This window comes from Micropterus salmoides, unplaced genomic scaffold, assembly GCF_014851395.1.
Source record: "Micropterus salmoides isolate LMB-PRFRI ecotype aquatic unplaced genomic scaffold, ASM1485139v1 Ms_hic_scaffold_14, whole genome shotgun sequence".
Taxonomy (NCBI): Eukaryota; Metazoa; Chordata; class Actinopteri; order Centrarchiformes; family Centrarchidae; genus Micropterus; species Micropterus salmoides.
The window spans coordinates 24,364,111-24,373,616 of record NW_024040485.1 but is presented as its reverse complement, the minus strand read 5'-3'; the positions used below and the strand labels follow the sequence as shown (position 1 = coordinate 24,373,616).

Here is a 9,506-nt window from a genome sequence, read left to right as displayed (position 1 = left end):
ATGGCACTGTGTAAATTTAACCAGCGCAAAAGCTTATTAGGAGTTCACTTTCTCTGGTGAGAACATTTAGTTTTAAGACAGTTGTTCGCTAGACAAAGTTATCAGCCCTGTTAAAATGACAATAACGTGAATTACAGATGCACCTAGCGAAGCAAGCTAGCTAGCTACACATGCGGCCGTTAGCTCCGCGTCTCGTCCAAATATGGTCACTTCTGGTCACTTCCCGGTTGCTAAAAATCAACATGGTGACAACCTATCGGCCAAACTCGAGGCTACAAAACAGCAGTCCAAAAACCAACGGTTGATGTCACGATGACTACGTCCACTTCTTATATACAGGCAGTGACTGATGGTTCATTCATGTTGTGTCGGAATAATCAGATTGCTTTTCCTGCCTTAAATAACAATATTAAAAGAGTCCATTTGTTGACAGTTTTCAAAGCCTTTTTGTGGTTGGATTTATAAATTAAATTGATATAATGTAAAACATCATGGAGAAAAAGTACAAAGTTAAGTTTTTACTGCTGAATAACAGGTCAGAATTGAATAATTAATATATTCTTATAAAGAACTTATTTCACCCGAGGAGCATGTGTGAATGCACAGTGAGCCTCTGGTTGCAATTTGCAACCATCACCACTAGATGCCACTAAAACTTACACACTGAGCTTCAAAATTCACTTTATTATTAACCTCAAAACAAGTGAGTGGTGGAGTAAGTAGAAATACATCACAACAAAATACTCCTCAATTATATTCTTATAGTATTAAACTATATAGTATTAACTATTGTGCACAATGTCTTCTTTTGCCATTTCCAGCCACAGCTGTTTAATAAAGTTTGATGCTATTCTGATGCTTTTGATTGGTTCTCATATTTGAATTTAAAGCACCACCCGTTGAGCCCCACCAGTTAAATTTCTCTTTCAAGCTGTCTTGAAAAAATGGTTAACAGTTGAAAACATTCATCAGAGATTTAGAAAAGTATTCAAGAAGTAGTTAAATGTAGTAAGTTACATTACTTTAATAAAGTAACTTAAATAGTTACACTACTATTGCATTTTATATAGGGTATCTTGTAATCGGTAACCTATTACATTTCTAAATTAACCTTCCCAACACTGTAGATAGGCAGCATTTTATTGTAGCTTGAGGAAGCAAATTTGACCTACTTTTTTACCCAAACAGTTTCACCTATATTTCACATTATTTTATGAGCTGATTCTTGTTTTGTAAGTAAAATGTTAATCTGCAATTAGTTACCATAGCTGTGCATATGTCCCTGAAATGTAGTGGGTTATGCAGGAACAGTGGTTGTAGAAGTTCTCAGATCATGTACTCAAAAGTAGCAATAACACAGTTTAGAAATTCCTGCATTCGAAAATGTTATTAGGTATAGCATCAAAATATAGTACAAGTAAACATACTCATTAGGGACAATGGCCAAATTCAGAATAATTTATATAAATGAATTATAATTACTGATGCAACATTTTAATCTTGCAGCTGGTAAATGTGGAGCTCATTTTAATTACTTAATATACTACTGGGTAACATTTGAATTTCCCAAAAGGGATTAATACAGTCTTATCCTAATAAAACATTACATTTATTTGTTGATTATTTATCTTAATCTCCAAAATACTAAGCAACTAACTAATTAAGCAACTAAGGCTGTAAAAATGTATGTAGTGCAGTAAAAAGTACAATATTTACATCTGAATTTAAGCGGAGTACAAGAATAAAGTTGAAGAAAATGGTATCACATTTTTGCACACCAGTATCTCAAAATTATACTTAAGTACAGTACTTGCATAAATGTACTTAGTTAGCAGTTATTTGTATATCCACTGATGCCAGTAAACTAGATGTTGGTGAATAAATGAGTGAAGATAAATTTCACACAGACAATGATAAAATTAAGTTTATTTCATATAATAGACCATTATCTTTTCAACACATCTGGACTGCACGAAAGCAAACACACAGAAATAAAGAAACAGAAACTCCACCTCTCCCTCTGCTACAAGCCCACAAATCCACATCAGTAAAAAATTACAGTATCAACAGACAGATAAAGCAAAATGATTAAATGGTTTACTCACTAATAAAGTGAAAACAGCTTTGCATAGGGCTCCCTGGAGAAAGGCACAGTTATAAGTAGGGCTGCAACGGTTAATTGATCACATTAATCACTAACTATTTATACTAAAGGATTAATCGGTTTGACTCCAGCTTCTTTAATGTAATATTTTCTAGTTTCTTTACTCCTTTATGACAGTAAACAAGATATTTGAGGATGTCATCTTGACATTTTTCAGAATTTTCTGGCATTTTATAGACCAAACAACTAATCGATTATTTGAGAAAATAAGATTTATCGACAGTGAAAATAATCGTTAGTTACAGCCCTGACAGAAGTCTGCCTTAATCTTACAAGCTCAATTTTTCAAATCTCAAACTGGAGTGAGTTGACCTTTGTAAGGCTAAACTAAGAATTGAAGAGAATAAACACTGAACTTCGCATTACTTCATTATACAGGGCCAGCCGTTTTACTGCATTGAGTACACTGTGCAGAAAACACATTTTTACAAACCTGAGGGAGAAAATGGCAACAAGGCACAAAGTCAAGCATGTTCACAGACATAGCCTACAGTATATATCACAATGAAAGATTTCAAGGCTTTAGGTCCATATATGCATCTATATATGTGTGACAACAAAACAGAGTGTGTGCATAGCAGAAAGGCTAAATAGTAGCAGTATGACTCTGCAGGAGGCCATTTTAACTAAATAAAAGGCTACAAGGCCATTTCACTGGTGATTGTCAACAAAAGGAAGGCCCGCTGTGTAGATACATCCACTATAAACAGCAGCAGTGCTAAATTAATATTCTACAAATAACAGTGATCCCTTGTTTTCAACATTTTCACAATAAAAATCTTAATTCAGTGATCTTAAAAAATAATAACATGGAATGTTTTCCCTCAATAACCTCATGATTACCAGGAACAGAGGAAGCAGGAACAGGGTAGACTGAGGTCTTCAGGCACTTTAGAGAAGAAACATACAGCAGAGGTAAACATTAGTGCAAAGCCATTTTCAAGGCAGAGGAATGATTCAGCATGTGACAGAACAACAAAAGATGTGGAGTGGGAAAGCGCGAGAGTAAAGGCAGAGAAGGAGGGCACAGTGTGTGCTGATCAGGCCATTTGCTCCATGATGCAGGAGGTTAAGTGCAAGCAGAGGGTGTGTCTGCAGGAGGTGCAGAAGGGCTGTAGATTCCAGTGCATGTCTGTCTTTGGTGTCTTGTATAGTTAACAGCTACAGAGACGGACAGAAGGCTGAGATAAAGGAAGTGAGCTTTTGTCTTCTAAGAAAGTAACCTGCTGAATGCTGTGAGAATTTAGTTCCTGCCAACTCAGATGTCAGAGAAGAAGTACTGATTTAGAATTACTTTTGTTACCAATTCATAATAGTCTAAAACACAAAAATAATCCCAGAGCAATTACTCCTGCTCTTACACACTTCAGTAACAAAAGCCCTGGTGTGCAGACATTGCCACAGCAAAGTGCAGCTCTGTAACTGGTCCTGAGTCAGTGGAGTGTATGTGCATGTGTGTGTTTGGGATTGACTGGGCATCGGTCTCTTCTATTGGTCAGAGCCACTTAGGGGTACCAGCTGAGGAGTCTCCACTTGTGAAGTTTTCTGTCCTGAGTGTGACCTTTCATCAGGTATCTCCTCAGCAGCAGCCTGTTGCTCACACAGACTCCCCAGCAGCTGAGCCGTTCTGAAGACCGACGCGTGACCCGCGGGCTGCAGGCTCTGGACCTTCGGCAGGTTCTGGAGAGTCCGCAGCATCTCAGCAGACACAATAGGCAAATGCTGCTCCTGGATCAAGCTGGTGCTGGCAGGCCGCAGGACGGTGTCACGCTGGCCTGAGGGCCTGGGAGCTGGTCTGCTCCGCTGGGCAGCCGGGGCTCGGACAGAGCTGGTCAACGTTTTCTTCTGTGGTGGGTGTAAATCTTCCTCCGCCACCGATTGGTCACTAGAAGGTATTGTGCTGTCATCAGAGTCGTCACTCACACCCTCATCATTGCCACTATTGTCGTCGTATTCTTCTTCCTCTTTGGTGCAATCTCCATCTGTGATATAAATCATGTCTTTGGGCAGAGAAGTGAACTGGTAGACGAGGCGCTGGCCTTCAACCTTGTTCAGTATGCCTCTCTGGTAGTAGTACCTTCATGAACACAAAGGTTCAGAATTAACAAAACAAAACCACACACATATTTTACTCAAATAAAGAAATTACCATGTTATGATGATGTTTTTGAGCGGCCTTTTTCTAGTATACCTGAGTGCTCTGCCCATTGTCTCATAATTCATATCTGGCTTGTTTTTGTGTTTGCCCCAGAGTCTGGCCACAGCTTTAGAGTTGACCAACTTGAAGATTCCTGCGTGGGGATTAGTCCATTTAATGTAGCGGGGGCAGACCTGTCGGTCCTGCAACAACTCCATCAGGAACTGCCAGAGGTACAGTGTGTTTCCTCCTGAAGCAAAAACATGGAAGTAGAAAGAGTTACAACCTGTAAAATAACTTTTGTAAAAGCTGTGTCGCAAAAGTGATGAATTCCTTGCGATTCATCCATTCAAGGACCTTTTCAGACCTGAAAAACGTAACATTGCAGTCCAATGCCTTTTTGTCATTCAGACATGGGGGCCACTTATGTAAATACTTCCAACATAGCTTATTCAGATATGACAGGACATTTAAAGAATGACCCATTTGCTTGTATTTAGCTAGAGCTCACTAGCTCACTGTTACAGAAGAGCTCTGAGTTTAAAAGTTAGGATTTCATGGAAGTGTTCTCAGTGATTGTAAAACGTATTATGCTTTAGAAGCCTTAATCAATGACTAATAATTTTTGCAAATTCCGCTGACTAATTTCTAAAATCTGACACACTACAAGCATAGACTGACAAGACGTTAAAGTTGGGGTAGGCCACGTTGGAAAAACTTGTAAGAGACAGATAGATTTTGAGGAAAGTATCCGACGGAAAAAATTAACAATCCAAATGAAATGATTGGCCGTGCTTCTTACAGTCCCGTGACAGCCACAGATTATTTTAATTTTTGTGTCAGAGCACTGGATTTCTTGATTGCTGTCAGAATGTAAAGAATTTTCAACAAATATCACAATACATGCTTCAGAAATAAATTGCCTTCACCAGCTTTAAGATGGGAGGTTTAATTCCTGATAGCTAACATGCAATCAGTTTAGCACTGCTGCTGGAAATTCATTCATTATCCATAAAAATATATTGGGGGAGTGCTGTTGCTCTGATTATTATTGCAGTGTTATACTATACTATACATTTTTAACTCTTCCACACCACGAGGAGCAAACATATTTTTATAAATTGATCACAGGTCAAATACTCAAAATATGTCAAATTTCACTCATTCACGATGTTTGTGGGTTTTGTAAACTATCTGTCAGCTACCATCCACCTGATTTTCTGACTGATTTTATGTAATAATTAATTACAGCTGGTATTCAGAAGGCAAACAAGACATGCACTTGATGTCTCTCTGCAGCCTTTCCGTAACTCTGATGACATTTAATTCAGACTTGCGCCGTACTAAAGGTGTTACGGAAACGTTACTAGGTCTGACCTGCTGAAACGTCTGTTGAAACCTTTATGTAAAGGTGACTCTGGCACTTATTCAGACTTGATATCAATATGTGAAACTGCCACCACATTGACATAATGAGGTGCAAGTCTGTAATGTAATGAGGTCCATAGCTAGCAAATTTTGCTACAGTACCTTTGTTGTATTTGTCCTTCTTCACTATAATGTCTGGTGTGGGAGACTCAGCCCTTCTATGTCGAGGTTTTCTTCCTGAGGAGTCGAAGAATAAAAGCAGGTTACTTACAAGAGATTTAATATAATCACAGAAGCCATAATTAAGTTTCAGATAAGCTGATAACCCAGAAAGTGACTGACCTCTTTTTTTGGACTGCAGCTGTGCCGCAGGCTTCTTTGTGTGCAATGAGTGCCAACGTGGCTGGTCAACAGCTCCCACTATCCCCTCCGCTGACACAGTCACCTGGGTAACAGGAGTAGTGATGACATCGCCCAGTGATGGTAAGAAGGTCTGGGCTGCAGGGGGGCATAAACAGATTTAATGAAAGTGAACAGCACTGTGACCACCACGTCTAAAAATAACATCTTGCAGTCAAACATGTCTTACATCAAAAAAGCAGAGGGTGCGCGGTTTTATTAGGACTTCACTCTGTTAGTGTGCATGTGAATGGTGTTCGCTCAGGTGTGCGTGTGCTTACAGTATTGTTCCAGGGAGAGGGTGTCAGGGCAGTCCATGTTGAGAAGCGAGTCAGCTGCAACAAGTGTCTCCATGGTCTCTTCCTCTCCACTTTCACATGGCTCCACTACAGACCACAGAGAAATAAAAGGTGTAACGAACAAGAACAATTTTTAGCAGTCAGGGGCATTTAGATTGGAGGAACATAAAGGATGATTAAGCTTGACTTTCAAGAGCCGGTTGAGCCAGATCTCTCAACACTAGAAATATCTAGCCATGTAGATGGTTCTGGCTATATTAAACAAGACATATGCCTCTTAAGTTTATGCTGCTTAAAGCTTTAACCATTTATTTATCCATTTCTCAGTGGATTTTCTAGATAATTTATTTTATCATGACGTATATTAATCATGATATAAAAATATAGATGTTGTGATTAGAGGATTTGATCCATATTACCCTAACGTTACTTGCGCGCGCCACAAATGAAGGTGTGCAGCAACTTTACTGCCTATTTGTCCTTGGCTCCAAACAGCAAAATATAAGGCTATTAGTTTTGTGCGCATGTATTTGTGTGATGTCAACAGACCGAGAAGCAGTGAGCTACACAACATCTGCTAGCTAACAGCTGTTTGTTGTGGACTCAAACACTTTCTTCCGCCGAGAAAACCATCAAACGACCTGCCAAAACAAGTGACCATGTTTAAAAGAAACACAGCAGGTAAGTTGCTGTCCCAAGCGGTTGCAATTTTTCAGTAAGTAGTCCGTAGCTGTCTGCGACTGTTGCTTTGCTGCAGTCCCGTTAGCTAGATAACCGAGCCTCGCCACGCCACTGCCCCACGACAACCGCTCGCTCCAACTGGACTAATGTCGGAAAAATAACCCAATACGGTGATATAACTTACTTTTAAGTGCCAGCACTGGTGAGGAAGAAGCTATAGCATGTGTGCTGTAGCCCTAGTTGACCACGTCTACATCCTTTTTTGATTTATTAACTGTCTTTCTCAGGCACAAGCCAGGAATGTTTTGTTTCACTTCCTGAATTTTTCAGAGGGTGGTCCATGTGCGAGGGTAGCGACTGCGCATGTGCGGTCCTAAACTCAAGTAAGACTTTAATAAAATCATAGCAAAGGTAGACCGTTGCAAAACCATGGTAATAGAGGTGAGCTTCAATCATGAAATACTATTGTGACAGGTAAAGAAAGGCTGGATCGTGTGTGTGTGTGTGTGTGTGTGTGTGTGTGTGTGTGTGTGTGTGTGTGTGTTGTTTGCACTGACCTTTGAGCAGCTGCTGGTGATGGTGATCCTCTGTATGTGACTGTTCACACGCCAGACCTGCATATGAAAGCAGGTGTGGGTGGGGAACCTGTTCTACAATCACGGCAGGGTAATCTGAGTAAACCCCCAACTGCAAAGCACAGAAAAAATATTAGGTTAGACAAAATTTTTGTCAGATTCGTCTGATATGTTTGCTGCATGATTTGTTTCAACAAGAAGTTAATCCCTGCGTAACATTTACTTACCTGTGACATGGTAACATGGTCACTGGCGAAGTCAAAGATGAGCTCAGACTGCTGTAGCATGGCTGAATATCCCAAACCCACACACAACCTTAACTGTGTGAAAACAGCATGACAGCTTTCCTCCGAAGACTATTAGTAACTGCACGGATGTGTTTTCGTGTCCCGACAGATCCAGTGTTTCTGGGGAGAATCTTCCGATGAACAGCGATTGACTGTCAGTGTAGATCTACCAGAGTGCTTCCCTCAGGATACGACGAGGCCCGTCTCTTTCCATGCAGCACAGTTCAATAGTGGAAGAGTGATGTGAGTCTACTAATTGACCAGAGACACAGAGGCGTCACAGGAAACTCATGTTCTCTCGCTCTGCTTCGACTCTCGATGAGGAAGTGGGGGCTGCTAAATTGTCCTGTGGTCTGACTGAACCTGCCAGAGAAGAACAGAGAGAGGGGGGTTGGTGGTGGTGGTTGGAGAGCCGTTAGAGGCAAAACACACAGTGAGAGTGCCACACCTGCAGCAAATATCGAGTGGTGACCAGTTAGACTTTTTCATAGATTGTCCAAATAAAGAAATGTGGTCACTCTGATCTGAGCAGCTCAGTTTGCTTCTCTCTTTCATATACCGGTATCTCGTTTTTAGGTTCTTATCTTGCTTCTGAAAGAGGCTAAACCAGCAACAGGAAGGAAGCGTTTGCACTGCAATGTGTGCCTTGGCTGTGTGTGATAGAGGGAGGCAGCTGGTGTTGAACTTGAGACATCTCACGTCTTTGCACAATGTTCAAGGTTTCAGGGGTGTTATGTCCACGTACAACATGACTGTGAAGAGGACATTCAGAACAAAACTGCAAAATCTACTCCTTTTCTCTACTCCCCCTTATTCTCTCCTCTTTGCCTCCTCTCTTGCCATCATATCACTGTTAATTCCTTTTAATCGCTCGGTTCCAGTCCTTTCTCTTATTTTCCTGCATCAGTGCCCTGACCATCCCTGCTCTTCAGTCCTTCATAATGAATTTAGTCTCTTCTGTTGCTGCTGTACAGCGGCCTCCCCCTCACAACTGTCAGATTTATGTTGTAAACACTGTTGGCACACCTGCACTCACCTTCAGCTCCTTTCCGTTGAAGATCATGTGGTGTATACAGCAGCATTTAGGTTTTGTGTACAATAGATCTCCCACTGTGAACAAATCGCTTCCAAGGAATTAAATAATAATCACTGAGCTCCTACATTTGAAATCCAATTAATCCCCAGTTTGGTTGAAACAGTCTTGGTAGTCTCACAGTCCCTGAGTTTTTTATACCCCAGCTGCCAAAGAGAGGGAGAGTGGGAGTGCGCTTCTTTGTCGTTGTGTGTGCGTGATAGACGCACAACATGTTTGGGTCAGTTATCACACAGGAAGCACAGCTCAGTTAGGAGGCACCGCTTCCTGAGTTCCTGTGCCAGACCGCTGCCAACATCTGTGCCAGCAAAATGGCCTGCTCATTTTCGACTTCCTCTGATGTGAGCAGTTGTTTGGTGCTCAATGATTTGCTTAGGACATGGAGGATCATTTTCTTCTCAAAGCAGTGTACGCTTTTCGAATTAGTGAGCAGCAATGGTCCTTAGTTTGCAAAGCTTGATTATAGGAGAGATTAGAGCTGAAGCTTGGTCTATGATAGTAAG

The 9,506-nt window shown here is 40.8% G+C and overlaps 1 protein-coding gene and 1 long non-coding RNA gene across 3 annotated transcripts; one reads left to right on the top strand and one right to left on the bottom strand.

The window, feature by feature from the left end:
- Nucleotides 1–1,906: 1,906 nt before the first annotated feature.
- LOC119902437 (ETS-related transcription factor Elf-1-like) lies at nucleotides 1,907–8,123 on the bottom strand. Of its 2 annotated transcripts, XM_038718622.1 has the most exons (7): nucleotides 7,851–8,123; nucleotides 7,606–7,735; nucleotides 6,350–6,454; nucleotides 6,012–6,167; nucleotides 5,832–5,906; nucleotides 4,356–4,551; nucleotides 1,907–4,241 (listed from the first exon to the last, which is right to left on the bottom strand). In XM_038718622.1, the coding sequence occupies exons 1-7, from the start codon at nucleotides 7,908–7,910 to the stop codon at nucleotides 3,653–3,655; spliced, it is 1,311 nt and encodes a 436-aa protein (XP_038574550.1). In that variant the 5' UTR covers nucleotides 7,911–8,123; the 3' UTR covers nucleotides 1,907–3,652. The 2 variants fall into 2 exon arrangements, with proteins under 2 accessions (XP_038574550.1, XP_038574551.1); XM_038718623.1 differs by lacking the exons at nucleotides 7,606–7,735; nucleotides 7,851–8,123 and adding an exon at nucleotides 7,233–7,390.
- LOC119902438 lies at nucleotides 6,912–8,433 on the top strand. The gene is made up of 2 exons (XR_005444328.1): nucleotides 6,912–7,048; nucleotides 8,020–8,433. It is a non-coding gene; the product is annotated as an uncharacterized LOC119902438 (long non-coding RNA).
- The last annotated feature ends 1,073 nt before the right edge of the window (nucleotides 8,434–9,506 follow it).

What these genes read in the sequence shown, in the direction of transcription:
- LOC119902437 (XM_038718622.1), bottom strand. Translation starts at nt 7,910, where the DNA reads ATGCTACAGCAGTCTGAGCTCATCTTTGACTTCGCCAGTGACCATGTT. An exon ending in GCTGCAGTCCAAAAAAAGAG is followed by an intron (nt 5,907 to 6,011) that starts GTCAGTCACTTT and finishes TCGACTCCTCAG; the next exon opens with GAAGAAAACCTCGACATAGA. An exon ending in GAAGGACAAATACAACAAAG is followed by an intron (nt 4,552 to 5,831) that starts GTACTGTAGCAA and finishes TTTTTGCTTCAG; the next exon opens with GAGGAAACACACTGTACCTC.